Source organism: Ursus arctos, unplaced genomic scaffold (assembly GCF_023065955.2).
Source record: "Ursus arctos isolate Adak ecotype North America unplaced genomic scaffold, UrsArc2.0 scaffold_2, whole genome shotgun sequence".
Taxonomy (NCBI): Eukaryota; Metazoa; Chordata; class Mammalia; order Carnivora; family Ursidae; genus Ursus; species Ursus arctos.
In genome coordinates, this window is record NW_026622874.1 from 89,017,793 (window position 1) to 89,039,330 (window position 21,538).

Sequence of the window (21,538 nt, forward strand, 5' to 3'; positions counted from 1 at the left end):
AAAAAAAAAAAAAAAAAAAAAACACCTCGGAGGCCGTGAGCACGCAGTACGGAGGCCGACGTGGTGCACACGGGGCGCATGCGCAGCAGGGCTGCAAGGCGTGTGAGCCGTTCGTGTTCCTGGCATGGGTTCCTCGCTGCCGCTGCTGACCGTGCTGTTGCTCCTGTCTGGTCCGTGGTTCGAGCTAGGTCAGTGTGCTGGCCTGCCCCCTGACCCTGTGTGCCCCAGGAAACATCAGGAAGGGGGTGGGTCCCCCGCTCTCGTCGGGAAAGAGACCGTGGCCCCTCCGCCCGCTTCCTGGAGGGGTTTGGAGCGGCCGGGGGCGCCTCCCACAGGCAGCCAACTTAGCGAGGTGGTTAACGGCTCACGTCGTATCTAACTTCTTTTTTACTTTTTTGAACATAAAGTAAAAGAATATAAAGACACCGCCTCCCATCTACCCGTCGCGCAACTTAGTTGCCAATTTATAGCTAACCTTGCTGTTTTGGTGTCGCTCCCGCTTTCCCATTTCCCTGGGGTCTTTTTGAAGTGAAGCCAGGCATTACACAATTTTATTTGTAAATACTCATTTTGAAAAGTCAAAAAGACAGAGTCATGAGAAAAATACCGTCCTCTTTCCCTACCTTAAAAAATTAACAGTTCTCATTAATATCACTAAACATCAGGTTGAGTGTTCAAATTCACCTACTGGGTTTGTTATCGTTTATTTGTTGAGTTAGTGTCAAAATAAAGTTCATACATTGCAATTGCATGTTGTTTCTTAATTCCCTTTTAATCTGAGATTTCCCTGCTTGCCTCATTTTTTTCTCCCTTGAAGTAGACGCAATCATCAATGTGAGTGTGTCAGAATGAGAACAAGAGGGCTAAAGATAGAGAAACATGAAAAAACTGTGGACTCTGCTGCCACTGAGGAACTTATGGTACTTAGACATCCTTAAGTAGAAACATAACATTCTAAAGTGTGAAGACAAGTGTGGCGAGTTGGAAATAGCACTGACCTGGAAGTAAAGAGACCTGGATCAAGTCCTTATTGCCAGCTAACAAGCTCTTAAGTGATTTTCCTTTTTGGGTCTTGTTTTTTTCCTGTTAAGTAAGGGGGTTGAATTAATGGCCCTTTTAATTATGATTGTCTGAGGTGCTCAGACAGATAGGACGAAGGATCTCAGTCAATTATTTGCTAATTATTGTGCTTTTGCACTAGATGCCAGGAATACAGTGGGAAAATAGATGTAATCCTTTTCTTTCTGGAGCATATGATGTAATGGTGAAAATCATAAAGAAGTGGGGAGGAAGAGGCAGAGAAAAAACATGAGCAGAAGTATGGATAGAAAGATGCTAGAAGTATTTCAGGGTATTAGTGTCTAGATTTACCTAGCTGGGACAAAGACTCGTATACAGGAATAGAGCAGTAAGGACAGGAATTAACATTTGTTGAATAATTACCATCTGCTCACAACATTTCACACATATAATTTTAATTTATACAGCCACACTATTAAAATAGTTTGATGTTATCTCCATTTTGTAGTCAAAGAAATAAAAACTCAGATTAACTAATTTGCCTAAAGTCACCCAACAAATTCAGTGGCAGAACAAGAATTTAAGGCCAAGTTTTTAAGCCTGCATTTTTTTCATTACACCCTTATGAATATTACATATAATCCAAATTTTGCCACTTGTTTTATATCTATTCATGTATTACTGATGATACTCCTTTTTATCTGCAGGGAATGGGCAGACTACTAACATGGTCCAGCTACCAGGTGGGAGATTCCAGATGGGAACAAATTCACCAGATGGCAGAGATGGTGAAGGGCCTGTCCGGGAGGTGACAGTAAAACCATTTGCCATTGACATATTTCCTGTCACCAACAAAGATTTCAGGTACATCAGGTGTTCTTCCAGGAGGGGTAGAGGCTCTTTCTAATTTTCATTCCTGATATCTAAAAGGAAAGTAGCTTGTTTACTATTACATATCATCTTTGCAATAGTACGGTGGGATAAGTGTTCCCTACATTTTTAAGATAAGAATCTGAAGTCCGGAGACTCACTCTATGTTAGTGGCAGAGCTGGGCCTGGAACTCAAACCCCCTGACTCTTCAGCCAACGGGTTCCATTACACAGGGTATAGCACTGAGAAATATGGGCAGAAGTCAAACATGCAACAAAAACCTCTTCCACCGGGAGAAAGGATTGGGAGAAGGGTCATAGTAGCTGAGAGTCTCTTAAATTCCCTTTATGTTTACTTAGGGAAATGGCGTTAGTTTAGGACAAGCATTATGGTTCCAGCTCAGTCTAAGAAGCTATGTTGAGCTGTCTCAGTCTCCTCAAGGTGGTATGTTTTATGTATGTTTGTGTAGGCTACAGTAGAGAAAGATCCAGGAGAGATCCGTAACTTACCTTCAAATGATACAGGAGGTATGTAGAGAGAGGAGGAGGAAAAGGGGGGAACATTAAGACAAAGCAAATGTGGGAAAAGACTTAAATGTTACATTGTGGACTTACAGCTCTTTAAAATAAAAAGTTATGGGGAAAAATTGATTTAGGAGGCGACAGACTGAAGTAAGCGTAGGATGGTTGGTGTACTTCTCAGGCCGTTTGCCTTAGTGATTCCATCTTTAGAGATTTTCCTTAAGGAAAGGATTAAGGTCTTCCAAGAAACATTTAGCTATAAAGATGCCATTGTAAACAAATATTAACAATATAAGGATCGCTTAAACATATTGTATCAACATCACAGAATACTTAATGGCCATTAAAATCCTGTTGTCAAAAAGAAGTAATTGTGAGGGGCGCCTGAGTGGCTCAGTCGTTGAACGTCTGCCTTCGGCTCAGGGCGTGATCCCGGCGTTATGGGATCGAGCCCGACATCAGGCTCCTCTGCTGGGAGCCTGCTTCTTCCTCTCCCACTCCCCCTGCTTGTGTTCCCTCTCTCGCTGGCGGTCTCTGTCAAATAAATAAAATCTTTAAAAAAAAAAAAAGTAATTGTGAGATGTTAAGTGAGGAAAGTAGCTTACAAACAACATACAGGGAACGATCCTATTTTTAAAATATGTATATAGAGTGTATATGTGTTTAAAAAGAACTGGAAGATGAAACATTGCATTAGGTAACAGATTTTGCCCATGTTTTTGTGACTTCCGAATGAAAATAATTCCAGGGAAGCATCTTTTTTTTCCCCCCTCAGGGAAGCACCTTCTTAAAACTATTTAAAAATCCTTGCTGGGGGGCAGAACAGGAAAAGGTATACACAGATATATCTTAGTTGATGTGATCATGGATGATTTCAACTTTTTTGTTTTTATCTACCTCTATTGTCTCATTTTTTCTATAATGTGCATTACTTATATGTGCTTTTTAAAAGAATTTTATTAAAATTGAAGGAGAAATCACTTCTGATCAGGCTTGCACTATATCATGACAACCAGAAACAGCTAGCTAGCTAGATGCACAATGTGCACTTTTATATATTTCAAGTTATGACCTATTTTATGATGGAAATCTTTTATATTTCAAATTATGGCACTTATTTATTTATTTATGTATGTATTTTATGACCTATTTATGGTAGACTTTCAGCAAGCCCCTAAACTTTGCTTAGAACCCACGATTGGTCTCTGCTTCTCTGGTAAAAGATTTTCAAACCGTTCAGACCCTCTGAGGTTGGTAAATAACTATTGTTACCAAATCTGATCCCCTCCCCCATTCTCAGTGCCTTTTTGATGGGTGAACAATGTCTTCTCATATCAGAGGGCTGGCACTGATGGGGTACTTTTAGCCCAATGAAAACAATCCATCTTACCCTGGCAGTTTGCTTGCTGAGATTTGCTATACCATACCAAACTGTGTGAACATCCATGCTCAAATTTCAGCACATTATTTTTATTTGATTCCGTTTTTTTCATCTGTTAGATGGAGATAGTAACACACGTTCTGTCTCCCTCTCGTGATTGTTGTGCGTGTAGGTATATGATGAAGACCTTTCAGAAAAGAGACCCATTCCCCACCCTTAGGTCTTCTCAACAGCTTTATTCAACCTCTCCAAAAACTGGAGATAAGCCAGATGACCTGTGCCTGGTGAATGGATAAGCAAAATTCGGTACATCCATGCAATGAAATGCTACTCTGCAACAAAGAGGGACAAAGTACCAGTCCTGGCAATACACGGATGAATCTCAGAAGCATTATGCTAAGTGAAGCCAGACCCAAAAGCTACACACTGTATGATTCGGTTTATGTGAATTTATATTCTGGTTAAGGGAAAACTATAGGGACAAAAAAACAGATCAGTGATTGCAGAGGCATGAGGGAATTTTTAGAGGTGTTTGAAAGACTTGCTGTGTAGCTTGATTGTGATAGTGACTCCCTGCTTCATCAAAACTCACAAACCTATGCACTCAAAAGAGTGCCTTACTATATGTGAATTGCACGTACAGCAACAGGTTATAAAAGAAAATCTGCTCAGGCTTTCATGTTAATTGCTTGTTGTTGATGGAAACTCTGTGACGTGTGGCTCTGAGGAGAAGGATATATGAGGTTTTCTGGAGCAGGAGGGGGTGAGAGTGGGACATGGAACCTTATCAGCTTAACCAAGTGAAATATCTCTTTTCAGGGAATTTGTCAGGGGAAAAAAGTACCGGACAGAGGCTGAGATGTTCGGGTGGAGTTTTGTCTTTGAGGACTTTGTCTCCGATGAGCTTAGGAACAAAGTGACCCATCAGATGGAGGTGAGAGAACGTGGGCTTGCCGCTGAGGGGATGTGAGTGGGTTAGGGACCCACCAGAGCCACCATAGAGAATCGCACCTGAGAGCTGCGGGCTGGGAAGGAGCAAGAGCGATCCTCCGTGGAAGAGTCAGAGGAGCGCATGCTCCCGGGCTGAGTTCTGCGTACTGAGACTCTGTAAGGAACCAGATATGTGTAGGGTTCAAGTCACTCCCTGAACTGGCAAGAGAACAGCTTGGCATCCCTCTAATAATGGTAGTGAGATGTCCTGCTTTCAAGGGGCCAGAAACAGCCCCACTTGGACTATCTGAGTCTCAGCCTGAAGTGTCTGTTCTGCCTCGTGCGTGTCAGTCAAGAAGGTGCCCTTGCAGGGTCAGAGCATCTAGCAGTCATATTTCTTCTTTTTTGCAGTCTGTCCTCTGGTGGCTTCCAGTGGAAAGGGCGTTCTGGAGGCAGGTAAGGGTTGGTTCCTCTGCCTCATTTTCTACCCCTGTTGACTCTCATTCTAGAGGCCTGGCTTCCCTAGACCCCTTGCCCATTAGAGATACGAAATTTAAAAGGGTGACAGAAATTTCAAGGCAACGGCCAAGCAGCACTGTTTCCTCTGCCCTGGTCTTGTTTCCCATTGCCCACCCCATTTCTCCCCCGGCTCATATTTATTCTCCCTCTGACTCTGGGCCTCTCCTCACTCACCAGGCTCTCTCCTCCAACTTCCTTGCTCCATCTAGTGGTAAAAGCTGAACCCAGGCACCCTAAGCCTAGCCTTCCTCAGACTTCCATGAGCTCGCAGAAGCCTGTCTCACTTCATCCTGGCTGTCAGCCTGCAGGTCCTGGCTCTGGCATCCGAGAGAGACTGGAGCTCCCAGTGCTACACGTGAGCTGGAATGATGCCCGTGCCTACTGTGCGTGGCGGGGGAAACGGCTGCCCACCGAGGAAGAGTGGGAGTTTGCTGCCCGAGGGGGCTTGAAGGGTATAGAGATGGCAAGGCGACTTCCCTTTATTCTTCTCCCCATCCTGCCCTGCATGGGGGGCTTTGAAGGGTGGGAAGGCTCCACAACTCCCCAGAGCAGCGCCTCTTAAACTGTGTGGCGGAGGGCCAGGTGTTACTGTTTTCAGTTCTGATCCATCTCAGACCAACACTTGTGTAAAATGCCACAAAAATGAATAACTGGAAAGCTGGATTGAAGAAACAGACATAAAATTTGTTATTCTTGGAGATTCCACCCAGACATGTTACATTTCAGTGAGTATACTCAGAACAGCATAGCACAGGGAAGAAGAAGAATTACCCAGACTGCCTTTTCCGTAGGTGTGAAGGGACTCATACAAACAACAAAGTTCTGCGATCCTAACTGAAAAAAAGTTAGGAGAAGAAAACAGCAACTCCCCATATTCACCACCTCTGCTACTCTTTGAACTCCAGCTATACCAGTAGCCAGAATTATTAATGTGACAAATGAGGTGGCTTGTTTATTTATCCAAGCTAAGTCCAGTTGACAAGTTTCTGAAATCTTACTCTTAATTTCTGTTCTTATCTGGACATGATCTGGTAACAGATAGTTTACAGACTGGCATTAGTCAGAACCACACCTGGGATGGCACTGTCCTAGAGCAGATCGGGAGGCCAGGGGCTCCGAATGCAGGACAGTGAGTGGAAGGGACAGGTATGGGAAATAAAAGTAAGTAATCTCTGTCTTCTTTTCTCATCACCTCCTGAATTCCTTTTGGTTCCCTCACTCTCTCTGTCTTTCCCTTCTTCTGCAACCCTTCGCCTCCCCCTCCCCTGCTATCTCCTTGCTTTCCTGGCAGGTCAGCTTTACCCATGGGGAAACCAGTTCCAGCCAAACCGCACCAACCTGTGGCAGGTAAGACACACGTTCCTCACCCCTGTCCCTTCTCAAAGCACTGGCTGAACCTCCTGAAGCTAAGCCTTGTGTTGGGCTGTGGGACTGCAGAGGGCTTTGTGTTCTAATGGGACTGATAACCGGGAAAGCAACAGTGTGGTAGCGCTACGTACTGAAGCAGAAGTGAGTGACTGCCCAAGAGTGCTGGGGGTGACTTCACAGAGAAGATGACATTTGAGCCAATGGAATAGGAGTGATAAGTGGAGGAAAGGGTGCCCACAGCAAAGGAACAACATGAGTGTCAGCACTGGATTAGGAAAGGGTGCTGTGTGTTCAGAGATGGGACAAATTCAGAGACACTGGAGCACAGGGAAATGGGAGTTGTAGGAGATGAGGTAGACAGTGGCTCGTAGGCAGATTATGAAGGACTGGATGTGCCAGGATACGATTTTAGATTTTCCCGTGTAGGCAGTGGGGAGCCGATAAAGGTTTTTAAACGGGGGACTAACAGCATCATTTGATGTGGGGAGGATGCTAGTTGCTAATTTGTGCAGGCCTAAATGAAGTAGAGCTGCAGGCTGCTGAGCAGGGGTGGGAGGTGTCTCTGAGTTTGAGGCTGTGGCAATGGCCCAGGGGATTATGAACACGGGAATTAAGAAGTGGAATGGAGGGGAAGCCAAATGGGAGAGGCATGCCTGAAAGACAGATGGGGTTTGGTAATTAATCAGATATGGAGAAGTGAAAGGGAGTTGGATTCAGGCATGAATCTAAGCTTGGGCAACAGGGTATTGGTGCTACCATTATCCAGAACAGATGATATGCATTTGGGGTCAGAGGGATAGAACTTGATCAGTTTCTCATCAGCTTAGTTTAAGGTCATTTATGTGCTAAAGGTTGAAAATATGAGTCTGGATCTTAGGGCAGAGGTTTGGGTTAGAGCAAGTGGTTTGGGAGTCATCAGTATATATCTTAGGCAAGAGTGTTATTCCCCAAGGAGACTCTGTAGAGGGAAGGGGGCACAGCATCAGCATTTCAGGGGGAAGCATTAAAAAGGACCCAAGGGGTAACTGATCTTTTAGATGATCTTGGGATCAGAGCTTTGCAAAAAGACAGATCTGTCTTATTCACTGTGTGATCTTTGATAAATTAACCATTTTGAGCCTCAGTTGTCAGTTTTTTAAAGGGAGAAAATACTAGCCTCACAACCTTGTAAGGATTAAATTAAAAGAGATAAAGGTGGCAGCCCAAGCACATAGTAGCTGTGGCGTAAATTATTACCCCTTCATCTTCGCTTTAGTGAGATCAGTTTCCATAGAGTAGGGGGAGCCGAAGCCCAGTTTTATTGAGAAGAATGAACAAATTGAACAAATTACATCAGCAAATACAGGTTCCTTTTTCAAGCATTTTGGTGGTAAAGAGCAGGTGAGGACGGTAGAGTCAGGGCAGAGGAGGGAGAGTTAAACCCGTTGGTGGTAAAAGGGAAAGAGATGGTACAGCAGACACAGGGCAGGCATCAGCCATCCTTGAGAAGACAGGGAGGGAGTGCCGAGCACAAAGGAGGGGAGGGGGAGCCTTCCCACGGCACCGGAGCACATGGGGTTCAAGGCAGAGCGGGGAAAGCTGCTGAGAGTGGAGAAAGTGGGAGTGGGATGGGCTTGACATAGACCACTGTGGGCACAGGGGAGACCACACATTTCCCAGTCCAGCCAGGAGGTCATGGCAGAGGCCATGAGCTGACTAGTTTGGGAGCTCAGGTTGGGCACCTCAGCGCACTGCCTCATGCCCTTCATCCTACTCCAGATGACACAGCAATATGATCTTGGTTTTCCTTTGGGTAGGCAGGAACATACCGCCTTGGAACAGGATGGTACGTTTTTTAGCGTAAATTTCTCCCCCTCAGGGAAAGTTCCCCAAGGGTGACAAGGCTGAGGATGGCTTCCATGGCGTCTCCCCAGTGAACGCTTTCCCCCCACAGAATAACTATGGTAAGATTTTATCACGTTGCTCCACACTCGCAAATGGGTTGGTGGGATCATTCTGCCTGAAGGATGAGGCGGAGAGAAACACCACCAGGGAAGCCTTTGATACCTAGGGGCAGGGGAGTGGGGGGGAGGTGCTGCCCAGCCTGGGACTGACCCACCTGCTATGCCGCAGGGCTCTATGACCTCATGGGCAACGTGTGGGAGTGGACAGCATCTCCATACCAGGCTGCTGAGCAGGACATGCGTGTCCTTCGGGGGGCATCCTGGATCGACACAGCTGATGGCTCCGCCAATCACCGGGCCCGGGTCACCACCAGGTGAGGAGCCTGGTCACTGGGGGCTGAGGGTCTGGGTCCTGGTCTCCCAGAGCACAGGCGGCCGGCCCCAGAGCTGGTGTTAGTGCTGCTTCCACCCCTCTGTGCACCCCAAGTTGTGGGTACAGAAAAGAGAATAAGCAGCATTTGCCGTGAGAAGCAAAAGAGCCTAGGACATCGTGTGCCTTTTCTTGCCAGCTCTCAGCACCCAGAGAGACTTCGTGTGCAGCATTGTAAGGGTTACTCCTCTCGTCCTCATAACTAGGTGTGCAGAGGCAGGGGAGTGGAATGGCCACATCAATAATGATAGGTCATGGCTTGTAGTCCTGGAAATATTCACTCTTCAAACTGGAAAGCACATGAAGAACCATTTTCTATAACCATTTTGTTTTACAGTTAAGGAAAAATAGATTCGCAGAGGTGCTGGGACCTGCTCAGGTCACACAGATGGTTAGTGCAGGCACCTGAATGTTAGAGTCCCAGACTCCTGAGTCCCCTGCTGGGACTCTCACTGCTTTGCTCATCTGTAGATTTATTTTGGTGATCTCCCTCTGACTCCTCCCATTCCTGGGTTCCATAAGGTCTAGAAAGATACCACGGTTTCTGTGACCTCAGGAAGTCAGGTTTGCAGATGTTTCCCAGGATGTTTCTTTGATACACTGAGGCCCCCGGCTTTCCCTCACCTCCTTTTCTAGGACACAGTAGTGGAGGACATACTGGCCTGGGAACCAGGAAGCTGGGTTTGCCACTGAATCTCTTGTGCTCATGGAGCAGTGATTGGCCTTAGCCAAGACATTTAAATCTTCCTAGTGTCTGATTCTGGGTCTGTAAAATGGTGAACGATTCCTGCCTGCCAGAGGTGTTGAGAAATGGCAAATGAAGGGATATATGTGAAAGTCCTTTGAAAAGTGTGAAGTACTCATTGGCACCATGATCTTCTCCCTTCGTACTGACAGGTTTTTTTTGGCTGAGTTATTCTAAACTATGAGCAGTTGAAGTTACTAGTCATTGCCTTTCTTGCCGTCCAGAGCAGACTCTCATGACTGCTCACTCACGCTTCCCCCACCCTGTGCCAGGTCCCTTCTTATCCCCTTCTCCCCAGGAGTGTCCTCATCCCAGGCTTCTTTCTAGACCATGCCCTCAGTCCTCAGGCACCCCAGACCACAGCAGGCCCTAGGAGGTTGAGCAGGAGAGTTGGGTAAGGCTCCAGGCCGCTTTCTCAACGAATGTCCATTCTCTTTCCTCTTCTCTGGTGGCAGGATGGGCAACACTCCAGACTCAGCCTCAGATAACCTAGGCTTCCGCTGTGCTTCCAGTGCAGGCCGACTGCCTGGGGAGTTGTGAACAGCCATGCAGAGCCAAGAAGAAGAGCCCCGTGGTACCCGTGTCCTTCCCTGGTCACATTCCAAACACAGCCAAACTTTAGCCTCAGGAATGACTTCCTTCCCCTTCCCCATCCCTCTGTGGCAGGCATCTGTCAGCAGGCCAGGAGAGGACTCTGACCTCAGAGGAGGAGGGGTACTGTTGTCTCTTGAAGAAGGGGCCTGACTTAACTGATGGTGGCCGGGGAGCTGGGCATTTCTCTTAGAGGTCCAATATTAACCAGATAGGGGCCAGTCCTCAAACAGTTGGGGCAGAGTGCTCTGAAAGGCACTTTGTTCAAAATTTTTAAATCTCTTCCCTCCCTCTTTCTCAGTGTCTGATGCAGGGATCCGGCATTGTTTTCTTGAGGCGGAATTTCCCCATTTTTCTTTGTTTTCCCAGCAAACTGCTGTAGAAGGAAGAGACTTCCTTCATTAGCCTCATTTGTGGTGTTTCATGTGTCTCTGGAAGAACGTAATTTCTGCTATCAGTGTGTAGAATGCAGTAGCTGGGCTCTTTAAAGCACACTGTGAGTCTTAAATGGGTTTAGGAGAACCGAATTATGTACCAGACAAAACTGCATTGTGGGAGTCACAAAGTACATAATAACTCCAGAGAGACAAATACCAGAACCTTCCCTTTCTATTGTTAATTATGCGAGGGCTTCCATATGCCTGTAAACACATGTCCTTGGAAAAGAACCTGCTCCCATGGCATCACTGGATGTTGTGAGGTCAGTAAAATCTCCATGCCTGTGTATCTCAGACCGTCCTGTCTGTTATCCTCCCCCTGGGACCCTAAGGGAAGTACGCGTGAGTGTCAGGAACTCTGGGCCTCCCATGAGAAGGACCTGAGATGGTGGTACAGCTGGGAAGTAGAGAAGCAGGAAGGCTCTCAGGCCACCTCTAGCTCCCCCTCCGCAGGGCCTCGCTCCGAGCACACTTACCAACATGTGGTGGGACCACCCTGCACTTCTTGTGCAGGGCCTCTGAGAGGGGATGGTCGCCCCACTTCAGGGGTCCTGGCCAGGGCCAGGTGCCCCCTCTGGACAGAGGCCTGGACATGATCTCACTCCTCAACTTACATTTCTGTGGCTTTCCCTCCTTGCCTGCCCCCCACCCCACCTACCCCGCCTGCCAGCCCCTCAGTAGTCTTCCTCAGCCAGGGAGAGGAGCACAGCCTTGGGTGTGTTCTCGAAGAGGGCAGCCCGGTTCTGCTGCTGTCCCTTCTTCACCCAGTGGCCATAGATTCGGAAAGCATAGGCATCGATGAGGCGGCGCAGAGGCCGGAGGGCATAGGGGTCACGGATGACGATCTCCCGGGTCACGGGCTTCACCCGGCGGTACTGGTAATAGATCCTCACTGAAGCCAGTACTGTTAGACCGATCACCTGTGGAGAGCCAGAGCTGAGAAGCTGACCCAGCCCCTGCCGGCCTGTCTCCTTCCCCCTCCGGAGCTTGTTTGCCGTGAAGCCTGGTGTGCCTACTGCTGGGCCCTTCCTCGCGTTCCCCCTACCATCCCGACCCCTCCAGCATCTGCAGAGATGGAGGCTGTAGGAGCCAGATGGGTGACATCTGCCTTCTCTGAACCAGAAGTTGAGCTGGAACCATCACGGGGATGGGTGGGGAGGGGGAGGGCAGGTGCTCTGGAAACCCTGTGGGTGAAAGGAGTCCCTGGGGGAAGAGAGGGGACTTGGGGGCTTGGGCTTGAGGAGTCCTGCCCTGGGTGGGAGGGGAGCTTCAGTACCTTGAACTTGCCCCGGGGGCTGAAGTGACGCACTTCTTCTACCACATACTGCTGGAAGAAGGGATGCGCTAAGGCCTCTTCTGCTGAACAGCGGCCCTGGGGGTTCACCACCAAGAAGCGGGAAACCTGAGAGAATAAGGAAGGGGAGCTGACAACATCAAGGCACGGTCCCCTCTGGCACTTGAAAAGACATAGGGTCTTCCCAGCAGGGTCCTCCGTTCTGTAGCACAGTATGCCCCCCCCCCCCCCCCCGGCTGTGGACTTCCCTTCGCCTGAGCGGAAGAGCCAGCAGGCCCGGCCTCTCACCAAGTCCTTCACAGTGTCTGAATAATCATCCCATTCAGGTGAGCCAAACTGATAGTTGCCACTCATGATCATCCTCAGCATCAGCATCTGTTTCCTGTGCCAGAACGGCGGGGAGCCGGCCAGCAGGGTGTACATGATGACCCCAGTGCTCCACCTGGCATAGGGGGACAGGGAGGAAGGCAGGAGGGCTGGCTGTAGCTCCTGCCGTTTCCTCCCCTCCCCGGCCAGGGGCTCTTCGCCATGGGTCCCTGCCTTCCCCATCACACTCACATGTCCACTTCCTTCCCATAGCCTGGGTGGTCATCGTTCATGGAACATTCGATGATCTCAGGGGCCAGGTAACTGGGGGTCCCACAGACCTCTGCAGGAATAGGATAGGTCAGCAGGGGGCACTTGGAAGAGGAAGGTGCAAAGAAAACAATGGAGCCGATGGGCTAGGACTCTTCTAACACTGACTTCAGGACCAAGGGCAGGGGCCTGGTGCTGGCTCCTAGGACCACCTGCCTGGGCCTGTTGTTTCCTGGCCTAGAACTCGGGCAGTGGGAACCTGGCCCAGCGCTGGGAAGAGGCTTACCTGAAGAGACACCCAGCCTGAAACAGTAGGATTTTTATTCCGGGGGGGGGGGGCTGGAATTGGGGGAGAAATGCAGGCATTTTCTGTTCCTGGGAGCGTGGATGAGAGAGCCTGAGCCCCTGACATGGGCCAAGGCCATGTTACCAGACCTCGCAGCTTCTCTCCTGGCTCCAGCTGGCAGGAAAAACCAAAGTCTGTGAGCTTGATGTTCATGTTATCGTCCAAGAGGATGTTCTCAGGCTTCAGATCCCGATGCACAATGTTGAGTTTGTGCAAGTTGCGGATAACCTCCAGCAAGGCTCTCATGATCTTTCTGGAGTGGGACAGGCACATGTTACTCTTATATCCTCCTCTGCGGGACCAGGCCACTAGCAGGGAGACCGAAGCCCATATACCCACCAGACTGCCTGTGAGGGAGGACTCGAGACAGGCTGGGGGAAGGCTACCAAAGCCTGCAGTGCACACCCCCAGCCCAGACAATTGCAAGCTATGCCCCTTTCAAGACCCTGGTGGCGGTACCACTCGTGCTCTGGGGCAGGAAATGGCCATGGGGGCAGATGGATCCTTACCTGGTTTCCTTCTCACTCAAAGTGACCTTCTCAGTGAGGTAATCAAAGAGCTCCCCTCTCTTCATCCTGTGGGGACAGAGTGTAGCTGCATTGGTCCCAAGGCCACCCCCTCCTTATCCTGCTCCCAGAGACCTGTTTCCTACCATCATATCTCCAGAGGCAACTGGGCCACAATGAAGGGAAAAGCTGGGGGAGTGAGTGAGAGGTTGTGTAGGAAGATTAGAAGAGCAGGGGATGCTGAAGGGGTGGGATGGCATCAGTGTGAGGGTCCCCCTGTCTGTGGAAGTGACAGCATGGACTGGGATCTGTCAGGGTGAAAATCAGGTCTGGGAGGTGAAAGAGGGACCCAGAGCCGCTGGCCCAAGGCCACAGATTCAGAGCAGAAGGACAGGAGTAGCCTGATTTTTCCCAGGAACGAATGGTAGAGCAATAGTGCAAGTGCCAGGGGAGCAAAGTTTGCTTATTTTAGGGTGAAGAATTACGGTTCAATCTTCTCACTTCTTGGGATGACGTAGAAAGAGGTCTCTGCTAGAACAGTCTAGTTATTCTCTGGAGGGCAACCGAGGACAGCATTAAAAATAGCTTCCCCCAGCAACTTCTTCAAAGGTTAGGGATATTTGAGCTGCCCCCAAGGGCTCCACAGGACCGTGCCACTGAGCAGAGTTGGGACAGCTGCTGCTGGTTAAGTCTTGGGGGTCCTGGGAAAGTCTCCCCTGGTTAAAGAGGAAAGGTTCAGCCTGCCCCCTCCCAGTCCCCCACCCCCCAGGGAAAGTGGTAGGATTCCTAAGGCACAAGGAATTTGGCTGGTGGCACAGAGGCAAGAAAACCCTTGAGCTTAGCTGGGGGGGGTGGCGAGGAGGGGGATTCTGTTTGAGGAGATAACCTAGAATTTATAGAGGTGAGCCTTCTTTATACAACACCTGTACTGTGTTCCTAAAAGGCAATGTGTGAATCCAGTTTTTAGCATTCTACTTCCACGTTAAAGACACTAGGAGAACTCACTGTTCGCAACTGCAGAAAGCGTTACCAGTAAACACGGGGTACTGTGCAAGGGGCAGCCCGCTGCTGTATTCCTGGGGCTGCCAGTTTAATTGTACCCACGGACCAAGTGACCTTGTGTCTCCAAGTAAAATAACCGGGCACATACTCAGTATGGCTACAGTGTGCACCGTCCTAACAATACAAAATCTCCTTGAATAATTTCCTCAAGTAAACCCAGTCCCTAAATTAGCTGTTACGCATGGAGCAATCAAGACACCCCCACAACAGTGATTCATGCCGCGGAGATTTGCATTCTTTAGTGAGGACTCAGAGTGGAGTGGGGGATCAAGGAGCTGGAGTGCTCCCTTCCTTGGGAAGCTTTTCTAATAAAAATGGTCATAGGTGTGAACGCATTGTTCACAGAGCACTTTGTGTTGTTGGAATTGAATGTTGAGAGCCTGGGGAGATAGGCAGAGTGGTTGGTGTCATTTTTCCCTTCTTGAGAAAACAGGCTCTCAGAGCTAAAAGGTCACTGTGGGCAGTAGGCCATTGTGACAAGGAGCTGATCTTGTGAGCCCTGTTGGTGCAGAAGCAGGGGAATAGTGACATCGATGGTGACGATGATGTCGATCTTTGAGCCACACCCCAAATACAGCCTTTACCACCTGCCTCCCTGGGCCTCTTGCCTCAATACTGCGGGCCTCCTCGTTTCCACTCTTGCCTCTGTACAGTTAGATGGATGCTTTTCAAAAGTAAATCAGATCCCGTCACCCTCCTACTCTCATCCCTCCGAAGCCCATACCATGGCTAACATGCCTGCAAAAGCTCGTCTTCAGTACAGAGCGATCTCACATTCTGCCGATGCCACAGGCTCGCTACCCTCCCCCACCCTGGCTTCCTTGCCAATCCTGGAATCTGCAAAGCCCATCCAGCAGGGCCCTTGCTCTGGCTCTTCCTTCTGCGCTTCCGCCAGCCTTCTCCAGGTCTTGGCTCTGATCCCTCCCTCACTTCACCCGGCTCTCTGCTCAGGTTGCCTTCCGGAGAGCATTCCCTGACCGTTCCATCTCAAGAAGCCCCACGTCTCTCTAACCCCCGTTCTGCTTTAGGTAGCTGTACATGTGCATAACTACGTGCATAAATTATGGCTTATTTTATTGCTTTCTGTTCATTCTGTGAAAATTGTTACATGAAGTCAGGGACCTTATATGTCTGGTTCATTGCTATATCCTCCGCATCTAGAATGAATATTGAATGACCACCTTTGTCATCATCATTGTAGTCGATAATTTATAGCATTTACATTGTGCCATTTGCTGTGCTATTATTACTTCTGTAATACCCATGAGAAAACAGGTACTTAAAGAAATCATCTAGCTTCTAAATGGTGGACCCAGGATTCAAGACCTGGCAGCTCGACCCCCAGGGCTGGTCTATCTAAAGCATTGGTGACCCTGTTTGGCCTCCAGAGCATAGGGAGCTGGCTGTTGGTCTCCAGGAAGCACTGGATGGGGGACCACAATAGGAGATTCTCTGACAGAGCCCAGGGCAGCTGGCTCCAGAGCTGGGTACTTACAGATCAAACACCAAGAAGAAGAAAGTGTTGGTCTCATAAGTGTCCTTCAGCTGTACTGAAATGGAAATGACTAACTCGTCTCAGGTAGCAGAGGAGCCTGGGCAGAGAGGCAGCAGGGGGACGGGGGCAACAGGATTAAAGCTGCGTGGGACCGACCTCAAAAGCTGGAAGGGGTATCAGAACGGTGCTCAAAGGAGGACCCCTAAGGGAGGGACCCGCCCCAGGACTTCCTCACATTCCCATTCCCCGACCCGCAACCAGCCCCACTCCTGCTTGAAACCCCTTCTGTCTGCCTGGAGGAGGAGGCTTAGAGCTGGATCTCCGCAGCAGTGAGCATGGAGCTGGGAACCTCAAGCCTCGGGCACAGAGCTGCTGGGGTTGCAGGGGGCAGGAGACACCCTGGTGGCTCTGGCTAGCTGCACAGTGGGCCGCACTCCCTGACTTGGGTGATTGGAGCAGAGAATCATGGTGGAGCACCCTGTGGGGCCCGGGGCCATTACTCACCGATGTTGGGGAGCCCCGAGACCTTGTGCAGGATATCCACCTCCTTCAGCGTGGCCTCTCGCAGCTCCTGCACCTCCTCGGGGCTGAAGCTGCCTCCGCCAGTGACGTCAATGATCTTCACAGCGTACTCCTGGCACGTGGGCTTGTGGATGCAACGCCTGACGACGCTGCTGACTCCTCTGGGGGTGCGGAGGACAGGTGGTCCCAGGGGCCCCTCACCCCAGGGAGAATCCCAGGTCCAAGCCACCAAGGAGATGTCCTGCCTTAGCCACCAACTGGCTGTGAGCTTTTGGGGATGGCAGGATGAGGAAGGTAGATGGAGGGTGATTTGTCTGGAGCTGATGAGTAATAAGCCTGGTCTTGGGACCCTTGACTCCTAGTTCAGTGCTCTTTCTCAGCACCTAAGGCCATAATCTTCCCTCTGACCCCCAATCTCTGACAGTTAGCACAAAGCTGGGTTCAGATGTGCTTGTCAATAGCACCAGGAGAGCTCTGCTGGGAGAGGTCTCTTACCTGGGTGCTTTTATGCCCTTCTCATCTGGTCTGGTTCAGGAGGGCAGGACCCCAAACTAAGGGTTTCTCCAAGTGGACAGTGCTTTGGGGATGGAAAAGGGTCAGTGCTCAGGGCCCATGGAACTGGCTAAAGCATTAAGACAGCACTTCCTGGGGAAGGTCCGGGCCTTACCTGCCCAGGATCTCCTTGGGCTCATAGTTCTCATAGAAGCCCTGTGCCGAGTATGAGTCCGGCAGTGCCTCGTCCCGGGTCATGCTCAGCAGCTCAGGGTAAGGCTGAAGGGCTCTGAGAGAGAAATAGAAAGAAACTGTCAACTAAATTCTGCCCCTGAAACTGATAATACACTACGTGTTAACTAAATTAAATTTAAATTAAAAATTTTTTTTTAAAGGAGAAGAAGAAGCTATTAGCCATCGTGATCTAGGTGATGTGCTTTTTGAGGGCTGGGACCCTTTCTTGCCCCTCTGTGTCTCCTGGCACAGAGCAGGCCTATTGTGAATGTTCAAAAGAAATGTGAATTGAAGAACCCTTTGGAAAGAGTCCACCAGCGTCTTCCCACTGGCTGTAAACTTTTGTGAACCCCAGGCAAACATGTGGCTCCCCGAATGTTCTCGGTGTAAGCTGCCGTTCCCCTAGTAGCAACAGCAGATGGTCGGCCAGGCCTAAGTGCAGGCCGGAGGCAAGAGGTTGGGCCATCAGCCCCCAAGATCAGCTCCTACAAGGCTGGCACACCCTGGATTTTAGAAAGAACCGTAGAGAGACTTCGCAGAGGACAAATTAAAGGGCTGTTTCCTCTCTTTGAGGAGATGAGGCTGGTCCTGTTTTCCCTCTGCTTGTTCTCTGCACTTGTGGAAAAGATGAGAAGCTTCATTGTTTTATCTTTTTCATATGGCAGTCCTACAGCCTCTCCTTACCCCCCGCAGTCATAACTGTCCTCCCCTGGAAACTTCCCTCCTTCCAGTGCTTCCCATTCTTCCTTACTCATTCTGCCCTTACCCAGGACCTTCCTAACCTTCCTTCCTCCCTTCCTCACTTCCTTCCTTCCTTCCTGTCTTCCTGCCTGCCTGCCTCTGTCCATCTGTCCCTCCCTATCTCTCTCTCTCTCTCTCTTTTTCTTCCTCTTTCTTTCATGCTCTTTCAGAAGCACTCTGCCAGGTGCTCCGAGGGATGCAGAGCCTAACGGGCCCAGGCTCTGGTATCACTTGTCAGTGTGTGGTGTCACCTTGTCCATTAGACTGCTCTTCTCTGGGATGTCCCAGCCATTCCTCCCTGCTGTGCCCAGTGCTTCTCCCTGGATGTGAGTCAATGGTTGGAGGTATCCCTTTGGCTCAGGGTCCTGACGGCAGGTTGGGCCTGTCCTGAGGATGCCCCACGTCCTACCAAAATATTGGCCAGTGAGCCCTGGGTGATCCTGCCGCAGTGTGGGGCAGTACAAAGCCAGGACACTCGGGCCTGGACACAGAGCTGCTGAGCTGGCCGGCTTTGCCTCAGGAATATAGAGGCCACCAGGGTACCAAACTCCTACCTCAGATACAGGATTTGAGGGATGGAGAAAATCCTCTAGTGCCAGGAAGAGGGGCAGACAGAAAATGGGTGCTCAGCAGGGCCAAAGTGGCCTCTAGTCCCACTTATACTGCCCTTTCTGGGCCCAAGAAGGCCTGGCCTGTCAAAGGGGCCAATTTGCTGACCAGCCAAGTGGGGCTAGCTGTTCCAGGAAGCCTGGTGTCCCCACTGCTGGGTGCCTGGTTACCAGAGGAAGAATTAGAATAACAACAGTCCCCTCTGCCAACAGCAGGCGCCTGGGCTGCTCACAGGCTTCCCAGTCAGCAACCCCAACTGAGCACAGAAATATCTGTTCCTGGAAAAACAAGCCCATTTCCTTGCAAGTCCTTTTCAGTTCCCAAGATGGGCATCTGTGCCCCCCCCCAAAAAAACTGGGTAGCACACGGTCTTTCCCTTTCCCCAGCCCTCTACAGGCAGAGGGTATATCTGGACCCACCCCAAGAAGCCATCCAGGCTGGGGGCTCCATTCCCTGGCATGACCGAGCTTCACAGACTTCTGGCTGTACTCACCTCTCCTGGGGTGGGGCAGGAGGGCCAGCCCCTTGTGCTAGGCCTAACTTGGGGCCATCTTTGTGCCTCTGTCCATTGCCTCCACCCACACGCCCCACACCTTTCCCAAGACTCCTTTGGAAATTGTTCCCAGATGGCAGTCGGTAACCTGGTCCTTTTTGGAACAAAACATCCCTCCCCCAAGCTAAGAGAGTCTGAAAATACAGGGAACCCACTCTCTGTAGGCAAATACCCTGAGGGGGGCTTCAAGAGTCAATGGTGTCACTCTGCATCCATCTGCCTTCAGAAGGCAACAGTGGGTCTAACGGCTCTTGTGGTTTCTGCTCCTCTGCCGCAGAGCCTCTCCCTCTCTCTGCCAGTCGCCTAGCTTTTGTCCATCACTGGCCCAGCTACTCACTGTTAGGTCCTCGCAAGCCCTTGAGTGAATGTGACAGGAATCCCAAAGGTCTCAGAGCCCCTTGGGGAGTGGGGACAACTGAGGGCTGAAGCAGGTCCCCCGCAGACACTCGTGGCCACAGTAGGATATCTTGCTGCTTGTCCTTTGGGCTTGGCTACTTGGTGTCGGAAGGCTGACGTACCAGAAATAAATCACAACTGCAAACCTGGGATGCAGGCCAAGGCCTGGCAGGGGCCAAGTCTCTCCAGGAGGTGACCTCTGCTGGAGGGTGAGGGAAGCTCGGGTGGCCTGGGAGCGGTCAGGACAGCAGAGGTGACCAGTCTCCCCTTTGGAGCTCCCTTGGCCTCCAGGCCCAGGGGAGAAAAGCCAGCCTGGGTGGGAATGCATTCACTTCTCTGGGAGCCATTTCTGTATATGCTGAGAGCAGGGCTCTGGAGAAACTCCAGCACTGGAACACCCAGAGAGCAGCCCAGGCTGCCACGGGGACCCAGACATTGGGGCCCACTCAGGAATGGTTTGTGTGGCTGACCTGCAAAATGCAGACCTTCAAGGTTAGGGAACATCCCCGTTAGGAATGCATCTCTGATCTACCTCCGTGATTTCATCCTTAACCCATTTGGTTTTCAGCCGGTGGGCTACTGGGTGGAGCTCTGGGTGCCGGGAAAAGCGTACAGGCTCCAACAGTGTGCATCTTTGGGCTCTTTGGGTGAGGGTCCTCATCAGTATGATTAAGAGGTTGACAGCATTGGGAATAATGTACGTAACATGCTGGCACACAGTAGACACTTATTGCTCTCTCGTTCTAAAGCTACTTTTTAAAAGATTTCATTTGTCAGAGAGAGAGAGAGCAGAAGCAGGGGGAGCAGCAGGCAGAAGGAGGAGCAGTCTCCCTGCTGAGCAAGGAGCCTGATGTGGGACTCGATCCCAGGACTCTGGGATCATGACCTGAGCCAAAGGCAGTTGCTTAACTGACTGAGCCACCCAGGCACCCCTTAAGCTACCTTTTTTCAAACCCCTAATTCTAATATGACAAATGAAGGGAGGGGTAATCCAGTGCTTCACACAGAGGGTGAGCCCCCAAGTGCCCATTTGATCTGCATTTCACAAAGGACTTGCACATTTTCACTTGCACCCCAAAACTCTGGTATTAAGCCCATTGTAAAGAGAATGTGGCTTGCTCAAGGTCACCGAATAGGTGAGTAGGAGGGCCCAGACTAACCCCAGGTGTGGGCCCAAGCGTTGTTTCCATTATTCATGCTGACCATCTATTTCTCGCACTCTGGGGAGACACTTTGCTGGATTGCTACACAGACAGGAGTTGGGAATGACTTAGGGTCTATGCATAAAGGCCTCTGCTCACCGAGATACAACCTCTGGCTCCAAGGATGAACACACTTCAGTCTCCTCCTTTCATTTACTGTCATTAAGCTCCCCGCTCCCTTTTGTTGTCCTGATGCTAAGCTATGGACTTGACTTCTGCTTTATACTTTCAATGTTTAACAAAATCCCTTCTAACCTCAGGGCAAAAGGCCAATGTATCTAGTAGATTATTCCCTGTGCCCCTCTGTGTGTAGCCATGGCTTCTACTAGGGAGAGGCCGGCCAGCCAGACTTGCATTTTATTGATGTCAGCAGTTCATTTTCCTTTTTTTTTTTTTTAATTTTTTTTACTTTTTAATTTGAAATAAATAATCATATACTGTATTATTAGTATCAGTGATTCATCAGTTGCATACAACACCCAGTGCTCATTACATCACGGGCCCTCCTTAATGCCCATCACTCAGTTACCCCATCCCCCACCGGTTTCCCCTCCAGCAACCCTGTTTGTTCCCCATAGTTAAGAGTCTCTTATGGTTTGTCTCCCTGTTTTCATCTTATTTTTCCTTCCCTTTCCCCATATTCACCTGTTTCTTAAATTCCACATGAGTGGAATCCTGTGGTATTTGTCTTTCTCTTAATTTTGCTTAGCATAATACCCTCTAGTTCCATCCATGTCATTGCAAATAGCCAGACTTCAGTCTTTTTGATGGCTGTTTACTTTTTTTTAAACATAAACTCTATGCTCAACGTGGG

At 49.8% G+C, this 21,538-nt stretch overlaps 2 protein-coding genes across 2 annotated transcripts; one reads left to right on the forward strand and one right to left on the reverse strand.

Annotated features, from left to right (window-relative positions):
- The first annotated feature begins 67 nt into the window (after nt 1-67).
- Nucleotides 68-10,985, forward strand: SUMF2 (sulfatase modifying factor 2). Its single transcript, XM_026515909.4, has 9 exons — nt 68-188; nt 1,728-1,884; nt 4,613-4,727; nt 5,135-5,179; nt 5,544-5,694; nt 6,534-6,589; nt 8,469-8,553; nt 8,723-8,867; nt 10,124-10,985. The coding sequence occupies exons 1-9, from the start codon at nt 125-127 to the stop codon at nt 10,206-10,208; spliced, it is 903 nt and encodes a 300-aa protein (XP_026371694.2). The 5' UTR covers nt 68-124; the 3' UTR covers nt 10,209-10,985.
- On the reverse strand, nt 10,851-19,635 carry PHKG1 (phosphorylase kinase catalytic subunit gamma 1). Its single transcript, XM_026515908.4, has 10 exons — nt 19,464-19,635; nt 17,165-17,278; nt 16,480-16,658; nt 15,976-16,030; nt 13,422-13,487; nt 13,002-13,165; nt 12,549-12,639; nt 12,279-12,432; nt 11,973-12,098; nt 10,851-11,616 (listed from the first exon to the last, which is right to left on the reverse strand). Exons 2-10 carry the CDS (start codon nt 17,245-17,247, stop codon nt 11,371-11,373), a joined length of 1,164 nt encoding a protein of 387 aa, XP_026371693.1. The 5' UTR covers nt 17,248-17,278; nt 19,464-19,635; the 3' UTR covers nt 10,851-11,370.
- Between the last annotated feature and the right edge of the window lie 1,903 nt (nt 19,636-21,538).

Excerpts from the sequence above, each read along its gene's own strand:
- SUMF2 (XM_026515909.4), top strand. The coding sequence starts at position 125 with ATGGGTTCCTCGCTGCCGCTGCTGACCGTGCTGTTGCTCCTGTCTGGT. Across the intron at positions 4,728-5,134 it reads AAGTGACCCATCAGATGGAG|TCTGTCCTCTGGTGGCTTCC; the intron begins GTGAGAGAACGT and ends TCTTTTTTGCAG. Across the intron at positions 8,868-10,123 it reads CGGGCCCGGGTCACCACCAG|GATGGGCAACACTCCAGACT; the intron begins GTGAGGAGCCTG and ends CTCTGGTGGCAG.
- PHKG1 (XM_026515908.4), bottom strand. The coding sequence starts at position 17,247 with ATGACCCGGGACGAGGCACTGCCGGACTCATACTCGGCACAGGGCTTC. Across the intron at positions 16,659-17,164 it reads CCCAAGGAGATCCTGGGCAG|AGGAGTCAGCAGCGTCGTCA; the intron begins GTAAGGCCCGGA and ends CCGCACCCCCAG. Across the intron at positions 13,488-15,975 it reads TTCTTCTTGGTGTTTGATCT|GATGAAGAGAGGGGAGCTCT; the intron begins GTAAGTACCCAG and ends CTGTCCCCACAG.